Source organism: Gadus morhua, chromosome 4 (assembly GCF_902167405.1).
Source record: "Gadus morhua chromosome 4, gadMor3.0, whole genome shotgun sequence".
NCBI lineage: Eukaryota > Metazoa > Chordata > Actinopteri > Gadiformes > Gadidae > Gadus > Gadus morhua.
This window is the reverse complement of record NC_044051.1, coordinates 42,441,856-42,467,142: the sequence shown is the minus strand read 5'-3', so window position 1 is coordinate 42,467,142 and position 25,287 is coordinate 42,441,856. Positions and strand designations below refer to the sequence as shown.

Genomic DNA, 25,287 nt, shown 5'->3' with positions numbered 1-25,287 from the left:
ATTGGGTCAACGGCCCACCTGGACGATGGCCAGTCCACACACACACACACACACACACACACACACACACACACACACACACACACACACACACACACACACACACACACACACACACACACACAGCACCGGCAGTGTGATTAAAGTGTGTGTGTGTGTGTGTGTGTGTTGAAGCCCAGAGCAGCAGCAGAGAGCAGACTCCCCTGGACCCAGCTGTGTCTCCATGGAGCGCTCCAAAAAAGAAAAAAAAGAAAGATTGAAATCACCAACCTTTTAAGAAAAGGTGAGGATATATCAAATAAAGTATTGTGGTAGAAAATAACCGAGTTCTATCACTTCAACTAACTGAGAGAGCAAGAGGAATCGGGGAGTCCGGATCAAGTATTGACAGAGACTTTATTGTTGCCCGCAAACAAGCAACAACAAAACCGCAAAGACGCTAACGATCATAAGATCCCGGGCTTTTTATCCTCACACACAAAGCTGTTGTCCATATGGTATGCCTGCTTACAGCCGGTCAGTCATACATTACTCTAGTTATGTGGTCAACATCCTCAGCCAAACTAATCTAAACATTAGGCTTACTAATCTAAACATTAGGCTAACTAATCTAAACATTAGGCTAACTTCTAAACATTAGGCTAACTAATCTAAACATTAGGCTAACTTCTAAACATTAGGCTAACTAATATAAACATTAGGCTAACTAATCTAAACATAAGGCTAACTAATCTAAACATTAGGCTAACTAATCTCAACATCCGCAGCCAATCTAATCTAAACATTAGGCTAACTAATCTAAACATTAGGCTAACTAATCTAAACATTAGGCTAACTAATCTAAACATTAGGCTAACTAATCTAAACATTAGGCTAACTAATATAAACATTAGGCTAACTAATCTAAACATTAAGCTAACTAATCTAAACATTAGGCTAACTAATCTAAACATTAGGCCAACTAATCTAAACATTAGGCTAACTAATCTAAACATTAGGTTGAGCTAATCTAAACATTAGGCTGACGCTAATCTAAACATTAGGCTAACTAATCTAAACATTAGTTTGAGTTAATCTAAACATTAGGTTAACTAATCTAAACATTAGGTTGAGCTAATCTAAACATCTGGTGGACGCTAGTCTAATCTAAACATTAGGTTGAGTTAATCTAAACATCTGGTGGACGCCAATCTAAGCTAAACATTAGGTTGACGCTAATCTAAACATTAGGCTAACTAATCTAAACATTAGGTTGAGCTAATCTAAACATCTGGTGGACGCTAGTCTAATCTAAACATTAGGTTGAGCTAATCTAAACATTAGGCTAACTAATCTAAACATTAGGCTAACTAATCTAAACATTAGGTTGAGCTAATCTAAACATCTGGTGGACGCCAATCTAATCTAAACATTATGTTGACGTCAGTACGCCTTGACCCCAGACTCTGGCACCGTGCCGAGTCCCATAGTACGCCTATGAATTCAGAGATGATTTAGCTGCTTTCCACCATTAATGTATGATATGTAGGCCTGTTAATACTCATAGTTAATATAAAAGTAATGGTTAATTTCTCCCAGAGTATCACATAGTATGGACCCAGCTGTGTCTCCTTGAAGAGTGACCGCTCTATGGGTCAACCTGTTACCTTTAAAGATGGAAATCAGTCTATTGGGAAGAGGTGAGGGCTTGGAGAGTGACCGGTCAGACATGGAGGGGGGCTTCTTCAGCGAGGAGGAACGGGGGGGGGGGGGGGGGGGGGGAGATGTTATGGTGGTAAGAGGCTGGGATTGGCCTCGTCAGTCTGCAAACAAGAGTTGCCAGATTGTTCTGCTCAAAGTTGACTCCGATCTGATTTCTTTCAGAACAGTGTGAACAGCACAAATCACACAGAATCAGGTCTGTTAAATTCTGGTTTGGGCCACTTCCATACGCGGTCCTGAATCAGATACAGGAGGGATTTCTCTCACTGCGACCTCAGGTTGAACAGTCGTATCGTAATGTGACTCTGACGTCACTCTAGATCCACAGTCATCGTATCGGCCACGTTTAAAACACAACGTGAACAGCCAGAGCAGAAACTCATGAAGAGCAATACATCTGACCTGAGTGAAACAGTATAAACTTTGTGTTTTTGCTCACCTCAGATTACCCCGTTGACGTATCCAGAACACCCTCACTAGCCGACAGCAGAACGGATGCGCTCCCAGCCGCTAGTCAGAGGCTGTGCATCCACGCACATCCGTCCTGCTGTCGACTAGTAGGGGCGTTCTGGATAGGTCAACGGGGTAATCTGAGGTGAGTGACTCCATGCAAAAACACTAAGTTTGTAATGTTGCGCCACACTATTTGAGTTAATCGAGCACAGTGTTGTCTCCTAAGGACCCAACTCGTGAGGACCCAACTCGTGTTACATGGGTCTTGGAAGGCTTTTCTGAATGTATTTAGAAGCCCCAAAAGCGGCTAAAGAGTTTTCCCCCATAGGTTAGCGTTATAGCTATTCCGTATCGCCGGCAGCCAGGGCAGATCTCTGCCTAATGGGGTTAAAAATCACCTGAGTTCTCCTTTAAAGGCTCCCCTGATATGAACAGGGTTCTGTCTTTGTTCTCTACTGTGTTTCTGTCTACATGACCTACATCTTCTGTGCTCAAGATTGACGCTAAAATAGTGACTTCTATTTGGTTATTGTCTGTTCTTAATATAAGGGAAGGAAAAGAAAACATGCTCAAATAAGACTCAGACTTTGACAAAACAGTTTGGTACGTCAGAGTTGATCAAAACTGATTTGTCATTCTGTCATTCTAGTTTCAAGCCTAAGGTTACTGAGAGCCAGTAATTACATCTCAGTAACAAGTTATAATATCTTATTGAGATAATTAAGGACTTAAAAGCTGGAAACAAGTGAAATGCTCTCACCTAAAAACTGCCCAGTAAGAGTGTGTGTGTGTGTGTGTGTGTGTGTGTGTGTGTGTGTGTGTGTGTGTGTGTGTGTGTGTGTGTGTGTGTGTGTGTGTGTGTGTGTGTGTGTGTGTGTGTTCTCCACAGACGCCAGGAGAGGTCAAAGGTTACCAGTGCTCAGTCTGTACAGCAGCATCAAACAGAGCTGGAGATGAACCAGGAGGAACTGGCTGACCCACTGTGGGGCGGTAAGAGACTCTTACTTTGAAGACCGAGGGGATTATTATCATGAAGAGACTCTTACTTTGAAGACAGAGGGGACTATTATCATGAAGAGCAGGAGACACTCTTACTTTGAAGACAGAGGGGACTATTATGAAGAGCAGAAGAGTCTCTAACTTTGAAGTAGAGAAGAAATTCAAATTTTAAGGAGCAGTATGAGACTCTTATTTGTCCTGTTCGGACTAAATTACTTTTGAACTTCATATGGAGACATCTTACCTCTTGGGGGTTAAATGGTTTGATCCAGATATATTTAGGGTTATGTGGGGTATCAGGTTAAATGGTTTGATTCAGCTTGGCCAAGCACAAAGTACGAAGGCAACCTATTGTAATTGTTAGTTTTATTATTATTATTATTATTATTCCGCCACGGTTGACATACACAGCCTAAACCGCTCCCACGCTTTTTATGAACTTTACAACAGCTGTAGAGGCTGACTCAAGATTAGCAGAATTGCTAATCAGCAATTAGCAGCTAATTGATAATGATTTTTTAGAGTGTGTGCGAGCAAGCGAAACTACCATGACAGCGCATGAGACTAAGCAAGAGAATACTTCCATCACAATAGGCCTTTTTAATCATTGTTTAATCACTATTGAAGCATAGTCTGGGGCAAATATAACGAAAGACCAGCCTATATTTAGCCGTTTCAAGGTTACAGTTATGGCTTTCGCAGGGCAGCGCCCCTCACTCAAGATGCCTTCCCCCTCACCTGCATGCACTCAATCGTCCAAATAATTGTAATTAAAAAATTAAACCAGTGGTGATCTGACTGCCAGATAGAATTTATTATTTTTTCGATTTTTCTTATTTTTACATGAGAGAAATGTGCTCCAGCAAAGTTTACGATCCAAATCTCTGTGTTGGATTATGCCCTGTGTTGGATCAGTCAGAAACCTTTATATTAATAAAAGATACTGTTGTTGACCAGTTGTCAAAGTATTGATAAACTGAAACAAGGATTATAATGTAAAGATGTCAACAAACTTTCCGATATAGCCAAAAAATATTGGTTTACTGTTTGCTTACAGCCTACAACTAAAAGATTAAAACCAATGTAAGCTGAAAAGTGTAAAGATACCAGCAGGTCATGAGAGGGTTCCTCTAAGTAAACCCTTTTGTCAGATCTTGTTTGGACAAAAGCTCTTCTACAGATTAAAGTGATAGGAAATAGGATTAACCTCTACACTAGATCGTTGATGATGGTTAATCTGCACGCATGAAACACACGTCATAGAATAGACACTATTCATAATGTAGTCATTCGAAATGTCGAAGAAGATATTCTAACCTATAAAAAATCAGGCGTTAGCCTCAAGGAAGAGTGAGGGAAAAACCAAAGTATATTCTAAAGTATATGGAATCGGCGCAAAGCCACGTTACTATGAACTGGAAGGTAAGCTTTGTTTATCTTAATGCACAAGGGACAAACTGTTGAATTTTGCTGTATGATAGGCATGGGTTTTTAGAATTATTGATCTGAACTAGAAACAATATTTAAATAAACTATCAAAGTTGTTCGTTTGAAGGACCTTTTTTATGTTGTGAGTTAACAAGTTGGTGCAACAAACGGTTTTATCTTTACCCCAATAAAGACGAGTTTAGTGAATCAACTATCTTGTTTGCTCATTGTCATTTCATATTGCCTTTTGATTTCTCTTCCAGGGGAGCTTCGAATGATCCGTTCTGAATTTATGAAGAGAGTCTCAGACCCAGTTATCAAAGGTCTTCTGGATGACCTTTGGCAACAGAAGGTGTTTAGTACTGAGGAAAAGGACTCTGTGATTGAGGGCCAGACGACCAGAACGGACCGAGCACGGTGTCTGATCGACATGGTGATCGGTAAAGGGGAGAGAGCAAGTCACGTGATGATTGATAGAATGAAGAAGAGGGACAAACACTTATGCTCCACCCTGGGTCTGATCTCTTCTCTTGCTGGTGTGGGTGAGTTGTTACCATCAATCTACTTTTTAGAGAAATGGTCTCTGCCAGCTTTGTTTTAACAAGAGGGGAGCTTCTTTGTCCTTTAATCCACTGGGATCCAGTGATTCATTATCATCCACTCGGGATTGCATTTGTGTGGCATACATTTTACCTTTTTTGAGAGGTAGGGGTTTTACTAAGTGCTGAGAACCAAGAACGCAATGTTGTTTTACAATTATGGTATCCATGGGGGTTGGTGCCGACATGAATTACGTTGTTGAAACTAGTGTCTGTGTTTGGTGTGTCTAGTCTAACTCTGTATGTGGTCTGACGGCATGCCAGCACCCTAAGATTAGCTTTGATGTCCGGAGCCCTGGCCTCTGGTAGGAAAAGAACATATTCTCCATCCATTAAAAGAGAAAGATCAGTTAAGTCATTAATTCAGCACATACACATTTGACTAGCAGCTTGTGCTAGCTCCCGCCTAGCAATAACGTCAATGGTGGAGCTCCGGCTAACTGTTATTCTTTCAATTCACCTGCACAACTCGACACTTGCCTGAATTCGGAATAAATCCGTTATTTTTGAGCACTTAGATGCATCCGCCTCTTCTTTATTCTGGCCTTTTCAGCCCCTCCTTTCTCTTTTCTCTTCTTGCCTTCCATGAGTGCCACAACAAGCAAAAGCAAGCAACCACGAACTTGATCGCCTTCTCTGTCTGGCGCGTCTTTAGGGTCATGCCATTAGACGTGGGGCCGCTCATATATCCCCCTACATTTCCGAAAATGGACTTGACCTGCTAGCTGTTTATTGGATAAACGCATTTCCCAATCCCAGGAGTCTTTGCTCCATTCTACGTCAATTCAAGAACAAACAAATTAAAGTAAACTGTAGTTCGTATTATTTATTCATGGCCATGAAAGTTCTGTAACGCCTGAATAATGAAGAATTAAATGAAGTAAAAAAAATAATATAAAAGAAAAACCATGAATGAGACATAGAGAGTAAGCAAGTGGTATAAATGTTGGTTGGATGTTCTCGAGACATGTATTGTTTATTTCTGGGATTTTCACGGCGTCTTGACAGGGAATAAATTATGCTCAGGGCCGGCTTGCAGACGCCTCGCGGTTGCTCACGACTGTGGGCCGGTCCACCTGACCTCGCTGGCCGGCCACTGTGTGTGTGTGTGTGTGTGTGTGTGTGTGTGTGTGTGTGTGTGTGTGTGTGTGTGTGTGTGTGTGTGTGTGTGTGTGTGTGTGTGTGTGTGTGTTGAGAGTGCATAAGTGTATGAATGCATGTAACTGTATTTGTTCAGGAGGAGGCGCTGTTGCGCCAAATATGTCGTGGAGCCGCGTGTGACTGATGACACCACTACCTTATAAGGGGGCTGTTACCCTCCTCCCTCTCTCTACCTGACTCTCACGGAGAGCAGCATGTTGTGACCAGTTCTTCAATAAACATTGTCACGAGATTGATGACTGAAGAGATAAACGTCTGAACGTCTGTTCATCCCTTAGAATTATTATTCCGCTGTGCAAGGTAGGCAGTAGGAATGAGCCTACCTGCTAACACTGTGTGTGTGTGTGTGTGTGTGTGTGTGTGTGTGTGTGTGTGTGTGTGTGTGTGTGTGTGTGTGTGTGTGTGTGTGTGTCAGAAAACACGTGACCCGCGCTGAGAGGTGCGGCTCCTCCTCTCTCTGTGAGTCAAACCGCTTCAGCTCGGTTACTCACTTCCTCATATAAAACTTCTGTCGCAGCGAGGAGCCTTTCTTTCTCCGCTTTGAAAACCTTTCACCTGATTAACTTGATTTATAAACACTTTAATCTCTGTTTCTCCCCTTACCTTTATTCTTGTATAACTTTATACCGTATGGGACGCATTTTAATTAGATAAGGTAAGAAAAGATAAAAGACAGTTTACTACCGTTTATATCGTCTTTAGGTTACTGGTATATAATAATGAGTTTACTGTAGAGAATACAACGTTAGTTCATGTTTCACTGCTTTTCTGACCCGTGTGATGAACTAAACACTGCGTTCAATTATATTTATGTGATATCTGTGTTCGTAGCGACAGGCCAGACTGTTGCTGGACTGTACCACTTTCACAGGGGGGTTCCTCTGGGTCTAACCACAGCTTTGGCCATAGAGGGAGAGAAAGAGACTCGTTGGTCATAAGAGGATACCCTATCGGTGTGTTGAGCTTCACCAGTTGATTTATGGAATCTGTGGTTAAGTAAAGTGACAGAATTCAGACTTGGTTCCAGAAAAGAGAAATTATTCAAACGTTCTTTACTTTTTAAATTTTACAACAATATATTTTTTAAGTCTTTTGTATATATTTTTCGTGTTAAGCACAGTTACAGCCTCACGGTGTTTAATTCTCATCTCTCAGTTCTCATCTGCTGTACACGTCTTTACTGTAGTGAGGGCAGTGTGGTTATGTTGTGGGGTTGATATTGACGGTCTATGACGTCCATAATGCTTTAGTGTGACGCAGTCACAATGATCTCTCAATAAACAGCTAAAGTTCAGAAGGCAAATGAAGTGATGGATGAGTTGTGTTTGTGTCCAGGTCTCCAGTCTACTATGGATGAGGAGAGAGAGGAGGGGGGTCCTACCTCTAAGACCACTCTCTCTGGGGAACATGGCCGCCGGAGGAAAGCTAAGAGGTAAGAAGAGGATCTCTCTGTCTGTGACTGTTGTCCATCTCAGAGCTCAGCAGTGATACATCATGACTCCATCATTACTCTGAGTAACAGCTGTGTGTGTGTGTGTGTGTGTGTGTGTGTGTGTGTGTGTGTGTGTGTGTGTGTGTGTGTGTGTGTGTGTGTGTGTGTGTGTGTGTTGTGATGAAGGCTAGAGCAGCAGCAGAGAGCAGACTCCCCTGCACCCAGCTGTGTCTCCATGAAGAGTGACCACTCTATGAATATACCTGTTACCTTTAAAGATGGACGCCCCTCCAGAGAGGAGAGGTAGGAGTTTCGAACAGATGATAAAAGAGACAAGTTGGTTGTTATCAGACCTTACTGATACTGATGTTTACAAGTCAGGAAAAATGTGTGTGTGTGTGTGTGTGTGTGTGTGTGTGTGTGTGTGTGTGTGTGTGTGTGTGTGTGTGTGTGTGTGTGTGTTGCATAAGATTTGTCCATTGTCTCTGTGAGTCAAACCGGTTCTTTAGGTCTACCGGTCGGTCGCAGCCAGCACCCCTTCTTCCTCCACTTTGAAAACCTTTCACCTCATTAACTTTTTTGAAGAACGCTTTATTTAGTAGTACTCATGGATTGCCTCCCGTCCAATCAAATAACTTCAGATGTTGTATAAAACAGCATATTGTGTGAGCTGAGCTCCATGTTAGGACATGCAATAAGCATATCCAATGACGTCACTAAACGGTGTTGTTCCTCGCCTCGGTGACATGCAGTAATGTACTGATAGCATACCCAGGCTGTTATTACACGGTATTAATATATACCTGTATTCTGACTATATTAAGGCAGCCTTTACAGTTGGCTCAGTGATCCGTGTGGGGGGGGGGGGGGGGGGGGGGGGGGGGTGTGTGTGTGTGTGTGTGTGTGTGTGTGTGTGTGTGTGTGTGTGTGTGTGTGTGTGTGTGTGTGTGTGTGTTGAAGGCCAGAGCAGCAGCAGAGAGCAGACTCCCCTGGACCCAGCAATCGTATGAATTAAATTAATATTAAGACGACTTGTAGCAGACTTTACAGGTTTAATGTTTAAAAGTTCAATGTCTTTCAAACGGCCCATTTATTGAATCAGTTTGAATTTATCTTTGGAGGCGAAGTGATTTGTTGAAACAAATTATCTGTGAAGAACAACACAGGTCTGTGTAGAAATGTAGAAACTGACTGCTCTATTTTCTATGTTAGCTAAACACATTGTGAATCAACACTCTATGCACAGTAGGGCTTTGACTTTTGCCCAAAAATCCCATTCGAAGTTCGTTTGTTTATTAATATTAATCTTCGAATATTTCTTAATAATATTTTGACCATTAAATGCCTTCAGTAAGACCTGGATTGGGCTTCACGAGGTTTGTTTACCGCGTTGCTATCGTTACCGGTCTTGCGTTTTCCAACGGTTTATTAGGTTTCTAATAAATCGCCGTCTAATCAATACTTCATTCACTGCCTCTTCCGTGGTCATTACAATATTATGAATAGACTGCGTGGGGTTCTCCGACGTCTCTCCCTCTTGGCCTGCCCATAACAGGTTCCAATATTAAGGGCTGCCTAATATTCGTTCAAATTTTGATTTATTTTTTGATATTCAAATTATATTCGAATAACGAAGTTCGGAGTCAAAGCCCTAATGCACAGTATGAAGGGTACTTAGTGTGTTTTTATGTCAACATGTTAGTGCTTGAATACCATAATAAATTCATTTTCCAGCCCCCCTTTTTTCAAAAATCATAGAAATATTATTGTAATGGAAAGTCATGAGATATTAGTTGGGTAGTCCTGCAATAAATGATGACGAAACGATATCCACAAATCCTAACTTCCAGATGTTTGTTTTTCAGAAGGAGGCAGCAGAGAGCAGACTCCCCTGGACCCAGCTGTGTCTCCATGAAGAGTGACCACTCTATGAATATACCTGTTACCTTTAAGGCGAGACACGGCAGGTGAATAGGATTTTTTTTTTAACTTACAGATATCTTTATGAAACTTTACCGGTTGATTAGCCACATGATTAGAAGAAGAAAATGCATTGGAAGTTTTCTGTAATTGTATGTTACGATATGCTAATTAGGCTATATCTAATAAAATATGCGCAAATATGCATACATTTTGAAACGAAGAATCGGACCATTGGAAAAAGCCAGGCTCAAAATAATTTTTTCATGTTGTTGCTATATTAAATAGAAAAATATTTACAGAGGGGATTATGGATATCTCCTTTCGTTATCCAGTTAATCAGAAAATACTGCCAATGCCTTAAAAATATGTATTTCCGCCCTATTTTTATGCATAAAATGTCATGTAAATCAGGCCAAGAATGATATATCAATAAATCCCACTGTAAATATCTTCATATAGTAGCTGAGAATAAGATTCTAAAGTTTGGTGTATGTAGGTGCTACAGAAGTGGAGATTCCTTGCTTGGCGTGTGAGGAAAAACTCATTTTGAGAAAACGGCCTTTAAAGATTTATATGGCAAAACTAAAGAATATTACATAACAAAACTCAAACATTACACAACATAGTTCCCCCAAATGAATGTGCAATCTACATCTCCATGCCAGCACCATATGTAGGGCCCTCCTCTATCTCCTGCTGGTGTCTTTTCACTTTTCTGGCTGTGCTTACACTTTTACGTTTCCGCTTTGCACTTGCGGAATGGACACTATTGGCTTTTGATATTCGGACCATGTCATCAACTTTCATCCGATTGACAGTAACCACTGTACTCTGGAGCCACAACTTCTCCATCACAGCCAGCATAGCAGAGGCACCCTCATTAAAAGTAGAAATGGCCATACTGGCTGCAGCCTCAACCCTGGTTTTCCCCACAAAGACTGTCTTTGGACATCGGGCCCATATTACCGAATTGAGGCATTCGTTGGCATTCTGAGTGCCTCCATGCTGCATGCGTGTGAGCAGGCTGTCACTGGACATCCGGTGATACACAGGGATGAGTTTCTGACCCACCTCTCGTGATAACGAGTTGCCTGCATGAAGCCGATGGCTGTCTGGATTTTCTCCATTCTCCTCTGCTCTCCTGTACCAACACCAGGTTGGACTACATCTAGTGTGCATTGGATTGTCATCACTTGACATGCAGTGGAGGAGACCTGCCCATATTTGTGCCTTCATTACATCAACTGACCCTTGGTTATTTAAAATAGCTCCCCTGTAAAAGTTCTGCAAGGCTTTGCATTTCTTGGCAGTGAGCTTACCCTGACCTTTGCCCCCTAACTTAGCCTTAGCACTCAGATTCCTCAGAGCTGTGCCCATGCGCTTGTGCGCGTGATTTATGCACTCAAGCTTGGTTATTTCATGTCCAGGGTATGGGTTGAGTTCAACCACCTGCCTGAATGCTGCACTGTCCCCATCTGACAGCATCTCTGCGTAGCGCAGTTGATGTTGGGAGACAGACGTGGCCCACATCCTCTTGGCTGCCTCCTGCTCCATGGCCTTACTTGACCCTGAGAACGTTTTTGCACAGTCTACATGGGTCTCCTTCCAGCTTTCAAACTCTTTCTGTGTCATTTTACCATCTCGCCTAGCACTCTCTCTCAGGGTACAGGCGTGGCAGTAGGAGGATAGCACCTCAAAGTCCAAAACCAGTCCAGTGAGGATGTCGATGCACACGCCAATGCCGTGGCGGGACGTGAAACCTCTCTTCTGCCATGTGCCATCAAACGACACACTGATGTTGATTGTGGCATTCTCATCCTCCCTTATTATGTCAGCCACATCGGGACACACATTTCTGCCACTAAAATGATATGTATAATGTTATCACCAACATTTCTGGTTATTTTCATATAGTCAGATTTTATGATTTTTTGATGAAATGCCACTTTATTTGTTTTTATTATATACTGACACAAAGACTTGCCATAGCCTACCTGTCACTGTCTTATCGTGTCTCTGGAAAGTTTTGAGACACAAGCCAGGAATCCCCAAAATCTTGCTTATCTTTTTGAGCGCTGCATACCCCAATCCTAATTCGTGAGCTAAAAGCACCATCCTGATATTTACATCAAATGCGACGTCACCTCTAGTCTCCTGGTGAAGACGTGTGGATGTAAACACACTTTTGCAGTATTTGTCCCGTTCACACAAACTGCACTCAAGCAACAAACTATTACAAAATCCCTGATTTTGTGGATCGATTTGAATTTGCAAGCCAGATCCAGTACAGTTTGGACAAATAAGATCACCTATTAGCTCGTTCAAGCGAGCAACATGAACTATGAGCCACTGCTGAGTGGCATATTGGTCACTGCCGCGATCAGGACTCTGCTGCTTCAATTTACGCAACGATGCACTTTCCGGAATGTCATCGTTTGATGTATTGCTTCCCCTCTCAATAATCTTTCGCGCAAGTGCCAATTGCTTGGCTCTTTTCTTGGATGCTTTAAATCGACGCTCCATCTCGAAAAACGAATGTCCCACGGAAAGCTAACCAGGAAGCGTGAGAGCATACAACGTGATACATTCGAACCAATCGTCTTGTCGGAAATCAAGTCCAGCCAATCAGATATCAGTTTTACGTTGTGCAGCAGATCGAGTGCTTTCCAACGATACCACGGAACACATATGACAGAGACCGGCTGTCATTTGAAACGGTGCGTAAAGCAAACTTTTGGTGAATCTTCTGTAAAATTCAGAGGCGCAAGTTGACTAACTATACTAAAACAAACACCTAAATGTTTTGTTTTGACTTTTTTTTTTCTTTTGTATGAAACATTACATGTTAACGGTGCAAAATAGCCCAAAATATCAAAATTGACCAGTGACTGAAAAATCGATGATTTTGCCTGTGGTGTCTCGCCTTAAAGATGGACGCCCCTCCAGAGACGAGAGGTAGGAGTTTCAAACAGAAGATAAAAGAGACAAGTTGGTTGTTATCAGACCTTACTGATACTGATGTTTACAAGTCAGGCGAAATGTGTGTGTGTGTGTGTGTGTGTGTGTGTGTGTGTGTGCGTGTGCGTGTGCGTGTGCGTGCGTGTGTTGAAGCCCAGAGCAGCAGCAGAGAGCAGACTCCCCTGGACCCAGCAATCGTATGAATTAAATTAATATTAAGACGACTTGTAGCAGACTTTACAGGTTTAATGTTTAAAAGTTCAATGTCTTTCAAACGGCCCCATTTATTGAATCAGTTTAAATTTATCTTTGGAGGTGGAGTGATTTGTTGAAACAAATTATCAGTGAAGAACAACACAGGTCTGTGTAGAAATGCAGAAACTGACTGCTCTATTTTCTTTGTTAGCTAAACACATTGTGCATCAACACTCTTTGCACAGTAGGGCTTTGACTTTTGCCCAAAAACACTATTCGAACTTAGTTAGTTTATTAATATTAATATTCAAATATATTCGAATATTTATTAATAATATTTTGACCATTAAATTCCTTCAGTAAGACCTGGATTGGGCTTTGCGAGGTTTGTTTACCGGCGTTGCTATGGTTACCGGTCTTGCGTTTTCCAACGGTTTATTAGGTTTCTAATAAATCGCTGTCTAATCAATACTTCATTCACTGCCTCTTCCGTGGTCATTACAATATTATGAATAGACTGCGTCGGGTTCTCCGACGTCTCTCTCTCTCGGCCCATAACAGGTTCGAATATTAAGGCTTGCCTAATATTCGTTCAAATTTTGATTTATTTTTTGATATTCTAATTATATTCGAATAACGAAGTTTGGAGTCAAAGCCCTAATGCACAGTATGAAGGGTACTTAGTGTGTTTTTATGTCAACATGTTAGTGCTTAAATACCATAATAACTTCATTTTTCAGCTCCCCTTTTTTCAAAAATCATAGAAATATTATTGAAATGGAAAGTCATGAAATAGTAGTTGGGTAGTCCTCCAATAAATGATGACGAAACGATATCCACAAATCCTAACTTCCAGATGGTGTTTGTTTTTCAGGAGGAGGCAGCAGAGAGCAGACTCCCGTGGACCCAGCTGTGTCTCCATGAAGAGTGACCACTCTATGAATATACCTGTTACCTTTAAAGATGGACGCCCCTCCAGAGACGAGAGGTAGGAGTTTCAAACAGACGATAAAAGAGACAAGTTGGTTGTTATCAGACCTTACTGATACTGATGTTTACAAGTCAGGAAAAATGTGTGTGTGTGTGTGTGTGTGTGTGTGTGTGTGTGTGTGTGTGTGTGTGTGTGTGTGTGTGTGTGTGTGTGTGTGTGTGTGTGTGTTCTCCACAGACATCAGGAGAGGTCAAAGGTTACCAGTGCTCAGTCTGTACAGCATCAAACAGAGCTGGAGATGAACCAGGAGGAACTGGCCGACACACTGTGGGGCGGTAAGAGACTCTTACTTTGAAGACAGAGGAGACTATTATTTTGGAGGGCAGAAGAGACTCTTACTTTGAAGACAGGTGTTTTGGCAGCTTGTCCTACATTCTTTCAAGACACCGTGCGAGCCCAGGCGAGGGGGTATTTCAGACACACGATCCTGTTCAATCAAACATAATCGAATTACAACGAAAATAGGATCTCTTGTCCTTCTAACTATAACAAAAAAAAAAATTCCAAGGCATACGCGGGTTTCAGTCTAAATGCAAACGAAAAGTTTATATTCCAGCGTGTATTTTTGTACATAATTCACATAGGCAATTCTTATTCGTGTTCGTTTTCATGTTCGTATTCTAGTTTGTATTTGTGGTCAAAACATTTCTCCCGACCGTGGCTGGTGTTTTCCTAATGCGGTCCCCTAACTGGCCTCGCATCCTGTCTACCTAGATTGAGTTCCAGGAGGCAGCTCAAACCAACATAAAAGAGCCAGCAGGGGGAGTTTATTGTCAATAAAGTAAAACTAAGAATAAATTGGCCCTAACAACAAGAGAAATTCAAATTTTAGAAAAACAATATGACACTCCTATTTGTTATTTTCAGACTAATTGACTTTTAACTTCAATGTGGAGATATCTTTCCCCTCGGGGGTTAAATGGTTTGATCCAGACACAGTATGTAGGGTTATTGTGGTGTTATCAGGTCAAATGCTTTGATCCAGATATGTATGGCTATTGTGGGGGTATCAGGTTAAATGGATTGATCCAGATATGAAGGGTGATTTTGGGGGTATCAGGTTAAATGGTTTAGTCCAGATATGAAGGGTTATTGTGGGGGTATCAGGTTAAATGGTTTAGTCCAGATATGTAGGGTTATTGTGGGGGTATCAGGTTAAATGGTTTAGTCCAGATATGAAGGGTTATTGTGGGGGTATCAGGTTAAATGGTTTAGTCCAGATATGAAGGGTTATTGTGGGGGTATCAGGTTAAATGGTTTGGGGAGGAGAGAGGACAGGAGGGAGAGAGGAGGAGAGAGGAGGGGAGGAGAGAGGAGGAGGCGAGAGGAGGAGGAGGAGGAGGGAGAGGGGAGAGGAGGAGAGAGGAGGAGAGGAGGAGGAGAGGAGTTGGGAAGGAGAGGAGAGGAGATGGGAAGGAGAGGAGGAAAGGGGAGGAGGAGGAGGAGAGAGTAGGTGAGGAGGAGAGAGGAGGAGGAGGAGGGAGAGGGGAGGAGAGGAGAGGGGAGGGGCTCGAAACCTACTGATCTGCTCGCATGGCAAAATGACATCACACTCTGCTGCATGTCACTTTGAAAAACTTTGGGTGTGTGTGTGTGTCCTAAGACAATGGCGGAGCCATTGCGTCTGTGTCCAAGCCGCGATTACATGGACACTTCTGATCCAATTAATTAATTATTAATCGGAATAGATCTATTCCTATCGTACAATCTGAATGTACTGTATGTATGGCATTTACAAAAGTGGTAAGCGTACTTCCGTATGTCTCTCACGCACGACCTTAATGTTGGTCTGGACTTATATGATATATGTAAGGGATACATTATATTATACATTAACCTGCTTATTACACGGCTCCTTGTCAAAACGAAACAATATCTTCACACGGTGTGTCTTTTTAGAATTACAATTCCTAGTGTTGACCGGCAGAGAAATAGTCTGCCAAAGATGTTGACGTCGCTTAGCAACCGAACACGCTTGATAAGTTACCGGACGACTTGCAGAGTGATAAGAAAAACGTGAATCAGGCATAAAATCCACTTTCCTTGACAGCGGTCTAGTTCGGTGTGCATAATAGTACAGACGGACCAATTGCTAACTACTACAGCTGCTGATGCCATCTCTCTCAGTTATAAAGTAGCCGCACCCACCCCAAACCAATCGGAATGAGTGTATAAATGTCGTTTATAGCGGACTACACCACCTCTTCTATTCCACCTGGAATTCTATTCCGATCAGAGAATTGTATTCCAGTTGAGGTGTATATATGAAAGAATGTTATACCGATTGAGCTGTTCTTCCACTTCTAATCGATTCGAAGTGTCCTTGTAAACGCGGCTATGTGGCGGAGCTATTGCGTGTGTGCCTGAACGTTCTCACTCTCTGGCGTCAACGGAAATCAATGAGAGCAACTGAAAACTATGCCGTTAAGAAACTCAAACTGTGATTCTGAAAAAGTATAAAAGCTATCAAAATTTCATTTTGATATTATTGAAGATTGAAGTGTACAGATTTGTTCAATGGTTTGACTGAAGGTAAACGGTGGAAAATTGATTTAGTTACAGGTTGACCAGACGGCTTCAATGAAACCAACTGAAAGTAGTAGAAAGGAGTAGATGCATTCAGCGTTACATGAAACGGTGATATTGACGACGATCAGATCGACTATCAACGATCTCTAGGGGGCGCAATCGGATGATGAAAGCTTGTAGACAATCGCCCAACCCTAATCTGTACCGTGCAGACCTTGTCACAACCAGCTTCTCCGACCACAAGTAATGAGGCCACTAAATATCATAAAGTTGATCATTTAACAGGAAAGATTGACCTGGTTCCACTGATGTCACCATCCACTAACTGATGTCTTCTGTTTTTCTTCCTCATTTAGAATCTGCTGCTGTCGAGTGCCAAACTAAATGCATGTCTCGTTTGAAGAAGAAGTTGTGGAGTTTGGATGAGGGAATCACACAACGGGAGCAAAGACCTCTGAATGAGATCTACACAGAGCTCTTCATCACAGAGAGAGGCAGTGGAGAGGTCAACCAGGAACATGAGGTCAGACTGATTGAAACAGCTTCCAGGAAACCAGCCATGAAGGAAACACCAATCAGATGTGTGGACATCTTTAAACCCTTACCTGGACAAGATAAATCAGATAAACCAATCAGGACAATAATGACAACTGGAGTGGCCGGCATTGGTAAAACCGTCTTAACACAAAAGTTCACTCTGGACTGGGCTGAAGGCAAAGCCAACCGTGACATAAACTTCACATTTCTCCTCACTTTCAGAGAGCTGAATTTACTGAAAAATAAAATGTTTAGCTTGGTGGGACTTGTTCATCACTTCTTTATTGAGACCAAAGAAGCAGAAATCTGCAGATTCCACCGGTACCAAGTTGTCTTCATCTTAGATGGTCTGGATGAGTGTCGACTTCCTCTGGACTTCCAGAACAACCAGATCTGGACTGATGTCACAGAGTCCACCTCGGTGGACGTGCTGCTGACAAACCTCATCAGGGGCGACCTGCTTCCCTCCGCTCGCATCTGGATAACCACACGCCCTGCGGCAGCCAATCGGATCCCTGCTGAGTGTGTTGACAGGGTGACAGAGGTGAGGGGGTTCACTGACTCACAGAAGGAGGAGTACTTCAGGAAGAGATTCAGAGAGGAGACGCTGGCCAACAAAATCATCTCCCACGTAAATAAATCACGAAGCCTCCACATCATGTGTCACATCCCAGTCTTCTGTTGGATCACTGCTACAGTTCTGGAGGACATCTTAAAGAAATCCCAGATAAAAGAGATGCCCAAGAACGTGAGTCAGATGTACAGCCACTTCCTGAGGGTTCAGTCCATACAGGGGGACAGAAAGTACCATGGGAGATCTGAAACAGATCCACACTGGAGTTCAGAGAGCAGGGAGATCATCGTTTCTTTGGGAAAACTGGCTTTTAACCAGCTGGAGAAAGGCAACCTGATCTTCTACGAGGAAGACCTGGCAGACTGTGGCATCGACATCAAAGCAGCCTCAGTGTACTCAGGAGTGTTCACCCAGATCTTTAAAGAGGAGTTTGGGCTGTACCAGGCCAGGGTGTTCTGCTTTGTCCATCTGAGCATCCAGGAGTTTCTGGCTGCTCTTTATGTCTTTCTGTCCTTCATCGACACTGGTATCAATCTGCTCTCAGAAAAACCACCCACCTCTGGGAAAGATAAACTCCTCCTCCTCTATCAGAGTGCTGTGGACAAGGCCTTACAGAGTAAGAACGGACACCTGGACTTGTTCCTCCGCTTCCTCCTGGGCCTCTCTCTGGAGATCAATCAGATTGTCCTACGAGGTCTGCTGGGACAGACAGGAACTAGCTCACTGACCAATACAGAAACAGTGTCTTACATCAAGGAGAAGATAGATGGATATCTCTCTCCAGAGAGAAGCATCAATCTGTTCCACTGTCTGAATGAGCTGAACGACCGTTCTCTAGTGAAGGAGATCCAACAGTACCTGGCATCAGGAAGACTCTCCGGAGAATCTCTCTCTCCTGCTCAACTGTCAGCTCTGGCCTTCATCTTACTGACATCAGAAGAGGAGCTGGACGTGTTTGACCTGAAGAAATACTCTGCTTCAGAACAGGGTCTTCTGAGGCTGCTGCCAGTGGTCAAAGTCTCCAAAACATCTCTGTAGGTTCACTCGTAACAGGAATTAAAATACACACTACACAATATACATACAACTAAAATATAAGGTTAAAATAATATGCAAAAGATCTCTGTAGGTGTCCTATTAACGTTTAATGTATTACAGTGCACATAAGAGAATATTCTGAACTATAGAACATAGAAGTAGTTTTCATTTACAATTACAATTTACAATTAGGGCATTTAGCAGACGCTTTTATCCAAAGCGACTTACATCGTTTAAAACACACATTTAAAAACATTTTCAATCTCAACTAAAGAACTATTTAACATTTCGCATTGAATATATAATTAACCTTTATACACCTAATTATTTAGTATTTTTTGTTAAACTAATTAAATTCCTTCATTATTGAATAACTTAAAGGTTTATGTTATTTTACAGTTCCTTACATGTTTATTTTGTGTGAAGGCTCAATGGCTGTCGTCTGTCAGAGGAATGCTGTGAAGCTCTGGCCTCAGTTCTCAGCTCCATCTCTAGTCTGAGAGAGCTGGACCTGAGTTCCAATAATCTACAGGATTCAGGAGTGAAGCTGCTCTCTGCTGGACTGGGGAGTCCACACTGTACACTGGAAACTCTCAGGTCAGTTTTAATCAAGGTGCAGATACACCACAATCCATATCAGAGAACAGTTATATTACTCGGCTGATAACTCAGTACCTGTGGTGACCACATTAATGACTTTGGTATCATAGAAATGCTACATCTTGTTGTTGAGGTGGATATGGTTATAGATCCATACGCTTGCAAATTTTTAATTATGAAAACAAACATGAACACAAAATATAACGATAGTGTCTCCCGCGTACGGGACGGTGATAGTTGAGAGTCCGAAATGTAAACTGGACACTCAGGTCAGTTTTACCCAATGGTCACCCTCAATAACACCAAAAGGTTCAATATCAGAAGACATTTAACAGATTTACATCCAGAAAGTTTAGGTCATAAATACATTGTTTTCATAAGAATAAAAACATATTTATATTTTTGTTGGCATGACAGTTTAGGTACACATTATATTCTTAGTTTGTTAATGATGGTATAATGTGTATGTTGCATAAGATCATTATTCTGATTATCATATAGTCAGACAGTAAAGTCTGGTTTAGAGTTGTTTAATAAAGTTGAATAACCACCTATTAATAAAACTATGTTTAAGTGAAGTATAATGATAATTTTTGCTTGATAATTTAACATCTGTGTGAAATCTTTGTCTTGATATTTTAAGATCCCGGTTATTCATATTATTTGTTATTTCATGTATTTAAAAAAACTGGTTATAATTCTCCTATAGTTATTTTACAGTTCCTAACATGTTTATTTTGTGTGAAGGCTCAATGGCTGTGATCTGTCAGAGAGATGCTGTGAAGCTCTGGCCTCAGTTCTCAGCTCAGACTCCTCTAGTCTGAGAGAGCTGGAGCTGAGTACCAATGATCTGCAGGATTCAGGAGTGAAGCTGCTCTCTGCTGGACTGGGGAGTCCACACTGTACACTGGAAACTCTCAGGTCAGTTTTAATCAATGTGCAGATACACCACAATCCATATCAGAGAACAGTTATATTACTCAGCTGATAACTCGGTACCTGTGGTGACCACATTAATGACTTTGGTATCATAGAAGTGCTACATCTTGTTGTTGAGGTGGATATAGTTATAGATCCATATAATTGCACATTTTTAATTATAAAAACAAACATGAACACAAAATATAACGATAGTGTCTCCCGTGTACGGGACGGTGATAGTTGAGAGCAGGGTGGAATACAGGGGGTCTTGGGAGGGTCTGAGACCTCTAGTTGGACCCTTAAGACCCCCTCAAAGCATCATCAGCAACATATTGGAGGGTCTATCAAAACAAATATTTGAAACTTGCCATTGTCAAACAAAATATATTTTCAAAGCTTATTATGTCCAGTATTCATTATTCAAATTACAAAACATTTATTCACAAACATGAATTGGTTCCAGAATAACCTTGTCATATTGCTAAACCAGGCTGAAGAGATAACTCACTATTTTAAACATTTGTAACCATGTTCAGTACATTTGGTTATATTGATGATATTTGGGTTCAACCAATAGGATGGGTTGATATTGAGACTTCAGGGTCATCTTGGAAGGGTGAGAGGTCACGAGTGAGCGGGAAAAAGGAGAGGGAGGGAAGAGACAAAGGAGGAGAGTACTTTATTCTCTGTAGAGATCGCCCAGATAAATGATGTTTAAACATTTACTTCTCAGTTGTTTGACGGTTAAAGGAGTACGGGACAGAGAGTATGTGGGGATGGTTTTATTCGTGTTTCTGTTTGTGTCTGGGATGTTTTGGTTGGAAACCGTAGTCTTCTCCACTCCCTATAATGGTACCAGGACTTTTTCTTGCACGCGTTAAGAGCGAAGAGTCTATTGTGTTGCAACACTGAGCCCATACAGGCCTGCAACGTTTATGACGGCATGTCACCCACAAATGCTGTCTTTGCTCTCTTTGTGTTTTCCTGCTCGCTCTGATATTTTTCTTCTCTCAACACAATGAACGTAATATTGGATAAACCTTCTCATACAAAACATCTAGATGCACTGATACAATGTATTCCAATACAATACACAATCTACTACAATAGATGTAACATTAATATACAAATTGCTTTACAAACCTGTTGTTTTCTTTTAGAAAAGGTCATCGAATCAGGATGGCTTTTAACTCACTTTATTTGGTAAATCCAGAAAGGTTAGGTCATAAATACATTGTTTTCATAAGAATAACTAAACATATTTATATTTCTGTTGGCATGACAGTTTAGGTACACATTATATTCTTAGTTTGTTAATGATGGTATAATGTGCATGTTGTATAACATTATTATTCTGTTTATCATGTAGACAGACAGTAAAGTGCGGTTTAGAGTTGTTAAATAAACTTTAATAACAACCTATTAATAAAACTGTATGTTTATGTGAAGTATAATGATAATTTTTGTTTGATAATTTTAACATCTGTCTAAATTCTTTGTCTTGATATTTTAAGATCCAGGTTATTCATATTATTTATTATATCATGTATTTAAAAAAAACTGGTTATAATTCTCCTATAATTTAACTACAGTTCCTAACAGGTTGTGTTTATTTTGTGTGAAGGCTCAATGGCTGTCATCTGTCAGAGAGATGCTGTGAAGCTCTGGCCTCAGTTCTCAGCTCCAACTCCTCTAGTCTGAGAGAGCTGGACCTGAGTACCAATGATCTGCAGGATTCAGGAGTGAAGCTGCTCTCTGCTGGACTGGGGAGTCCACACTGTACACTGGAAACTCTCAGGTCAGTTGTCAGCCTCTTCTTCAAACTGGCTATTCTAGCTTCCAGTAAGTGCTGCTCCTGCCTGATGCATTTCTGTTGCTCTTTCTCTGCTGACAAACACTCCCTGGTTCTACACAATGTCAGAAGGTGTGAAGCAATGTTCTTGGCGTACCAAATACAGCAGACTTCCCCTGACTCTAACTGAACAATATCTGTGTGTGTGTGTGTGTGTGTGTGTGTGTGTGTGTGTGTGTGTGTGTGTGTGTGTGTGTGTGTGTGTGTGTGTGTGTGTGTGTGTGTGTGCAGGTTGTCTGGCTGCCTGGTCACACAGGAAGGCTGTGCTTCTCTGGCCTCAGCACTGAGCTCCAACCCCTCCCATCTGAGAGAGCTGGACCTGAGCTACAATCACCCAGGAGACTCTGGAGCTGCGCTGCTCTCTGCTGGACTGGAGGATCCACGCTGGAGACTGGACACTCTCTGGTATGGAGAGGACAGCTCACCACTCAGGGACAAAGTCTCCTTCAAGGATTCAAGCTGCTGCTAGATGAAGTGGTTTGAAGAGGCAGCTGTAACTCATGTTGTGTAGAACGTGATGAGAGCAGATGAAGGTGAATGTTTCAACATGCTGCTCTCACTTTGTTTCCCCCCCAGTGTGGAGCACGGTGGAGTGTGGAGGCTGAAACCAGCTCTAAAGAAGTGTAAGTGTCTGTTTGATTCATCACATCACACACTCACTATTGAGATGGAAAGTCCATCCACACAGCAGGAGGTGACGTCCGTCATTCACATGTGGACTTGTGTATACGTTTGTGTAGCTATGTTTCCCTGTGTTGATGTATATCTAGTATGTTTGTTATAGGTGTGTGTACGTATATATGTACATGTCTATGTATAGTATGTATGAACCAGTTCTATGGTATCAACAGTTAGTTTCCAGCCTGTATGTGAGCTCAGCTGGTTCAGTCTGTTGTTTACACAGGTGGATTACAATGGATGTGTATCGGAACCTTTCAAAGTCTAATATCTTGAAAAGTATGTTGACTATAGCTTAAATATTCCATAGGAGCAATGAGCTCATCATGCTGAACGTTTTGATGTATAATATGTGTACGTCGCGTAAATATTACGGTAGTAGATTTAGTTTATCCATTTTTCTAGGCTTCAATGTTTGAATGGGACAGCCACTCACACACACATAGGATTTACATTTAAGTTTCACTTAAATGATCTTACCTATGTTCACAAATATTTCTAAAGCTGATGATGATGATGATGATGAAGAATGTTTCAGCAACTCATCATGTCCCGGTCCCGGTTCGGGTCCGGGTCTATAATGAAACAACAATGTAACTATAACATCACATGACCCCCCCCCCCCCTCATGTCAGGAGAACAGAACAAGTGATGATGAAGAGGAGGAGGAGGAGGAGGATGATGATGATGATGATGATGATGATGATGATGATGATGATGATGATGAAGTGCGGTTCAGCAGCTCATCATCTCTGGTTCTCCCTCAGATGCCTGTGAACTCAAACTGGACCCCAACACGGCCCACAGAGAACTCTCTCTGTCTGAGGACAACAGGAAGGTGACGTGGGTTGGAGAGCACCAGTCGTATCCGGATCACCCAGAGAGATTTGACTCCCAGCCCCAGGTGTTGGGTAGAGAGGCTCTGACTGGCCGCTGTTACTGGGAGGTAGAGTGGAAAGGACAGGTTGAGATAGGAGTGACATACAGAGGAATCACAAGGAGAGGACGGGGTGGTGACAGCCTGCTTGGAGAGAACAACAAGTACTGGGTTCTTTATTGTACTGATGGTCGTTACTCTGCCCGGTACAACGGTAGAGAGACAGCCCTCCCCCTCCCCCCCGCTGGCTCCACCAGAGTAGGAGTGTATCTGGACCGGCCTGCTGGCTCTCTGTCCTTCTACAGAGTGTCCCCAGGTGGAGGAGGGTTCTCAGACACACTGACACACCTCCACACCTTCTGCTCCTCCTTCACCCAGGAGGACCTCCTCCCGGGGCTCTGGGTATGGGGGCGGGGGAGCAGCGTCTCTGTGTAAGTTATAGACACACACAGGACCTCCTCCCGGGGGTCTGGTTAGGGGGGCCGGGGAGCAGCGTCTCTGTGGTCCCTCAGCGGTTCCCTCTGGGTTGGGGTCCTCAGTGAGGCCCTCCTGGGGTCCTAGGGGGGGTTAGGAGGTGGCTCAGCGTCTTAGGACCTCCTCCCGGGGGTGGGAGTATGGACACTTCTCAGTGTCTCTGTGTCAGTTATAGACACACACACACACACACACACACACACACGCACACGCTGTGTTTTGGTGATTTATATTCATGTACTCAACTGAACTCCAAATGCTACACTTTCTTGGGCTTCTTAAAGTTTATTAACTTGAAATGAAGAGACTTTTAAGATCTTCCATCAGGTTAACTTAGCAGCTTTTACAAAGACTATTTCTACTGTCTAATGTATTTTAATTATTGATTGATGATCAATTTTAAAAATGTTATTCTACAATATTGTGTCTATTTTCAGACGTCAACAGTTTCATACTGCGGGGCTCTGATATCAGTTATTTTGATAAGCCTAACATGATGTAAAGCAGATTTTATCTTATATTCATAATGCAAGCGCTCTATGGGAAAAGCTATAGATCATGTTGTGATGACTTTAAACTGAGTATTGATTCCTTGTGTTCTGTGGGGAACATCACAGCAGTAGAACATCTTCAGTTTTTAAAGATATGTGCACACCTGTTTATGATTAGTAATGTCTGCTGCTTCTATTGTTTGAGTTCTTGTGTTTATTGTGTTCATGTAAGGGACCGTTCTTCTATTGTTTGAGTCCTTGTGTTTATTGTGTTCATGTAAGGGACTGTTCTTCTATTGTTTGAGTCCTTGTGTTTATTGTGTTCATGTAAGGGACTGTTCTTCTATTGTTTGAGTCCTTGTGTTTATTGTGTTCATGTAAGGGACTGTTCTTCTATTGTTTGAGTCCTTGGGTTTATTGTGTTCATGCAAGGGACTGTTCTTCTATTGTTTGAGTCCTTGTGTTTATTGTGTTCATGTAAGGGACTGTTCTTCTATTGTTTGAGTCCTTGTGTTTATTGTGTTCATGTAAGGGACTGTTCTTCTATTGTTTGAGTCCTTGTGTTTATTGTGTTCATGTAAGGGACTGTTCTTCTGTTGTCCTGGTTAATAAAGCATAATGGTGAAAAACAACTCAGTGGATCCACTGAATGTTCTCTTGTGTTCAGCAGAGGATCAGTTTACACTTTAAGGTCGGGGGTTCAATGAATAAAAAGCACAACAGAAGCTTCGTCTACACAACATTAATAATCAGGACACCAGCCAGTGCCTTCCCCCTCAGCCTCGTGCGCCCGGTGAGGAACATGGAGAGAGTTCTAGACGCGAGCCGACAGGAACCAGCCCAGCTACTGGCGTCTCTCCAGAGACGAGCCAACAG

At 42.1% G+C, this 25,287-nt stretch overlaps 3 protein-coding genes across 3 annotated transcripts in view; 2 read left to right on the top strand and 1 right to left on the bottom strand.

The window, feature by feature from the left end:
* LOC115542969 (NLR family CARD domain-containing protein 3-like) overlaps positions 1-25,287 on the bottom strand; it is a 397,473-nt gene that overhangs the window by 169,905 nt on the left and 202,281 nt on the right. The window lies entirely within an intron of this gene.
* Positions 3,092-7,732, top strand: LOC115543003 (caspase-1-like; the record flags this gene model as incomplete). Its single annotated transcript, XM_030355543.1, has 3 exons — positions 3,092-3,144; positions 4,845-5,123; positions 7,677-7,732. Coding segments are annotated over exons 1-3 (372 nt in total), but the record flags the coding sequence as incomplete, so codon positions are not given.
* LOC115541788 (NLR family CARD domain-containing protein 3) lies at positions 7,976-24,529 on the top strand (the record flags this gene model as incomplete). Its single annotated transcript, XM_030353627.1, has 9 exons — positions 7,976-8,050; positions 14,049-14,115; positions 16,726-18,514; positions 18,945-19,115; positions 19,866-20,039; positions 21,664-21,837; positions 22,123-22,296; positions 22,468-22,514; positions 23,337-24,529. Coding segments are annotated over 9 exons (3,216 nt in total), but the record flags the coding sequence as incomplete, so codon positions are not given.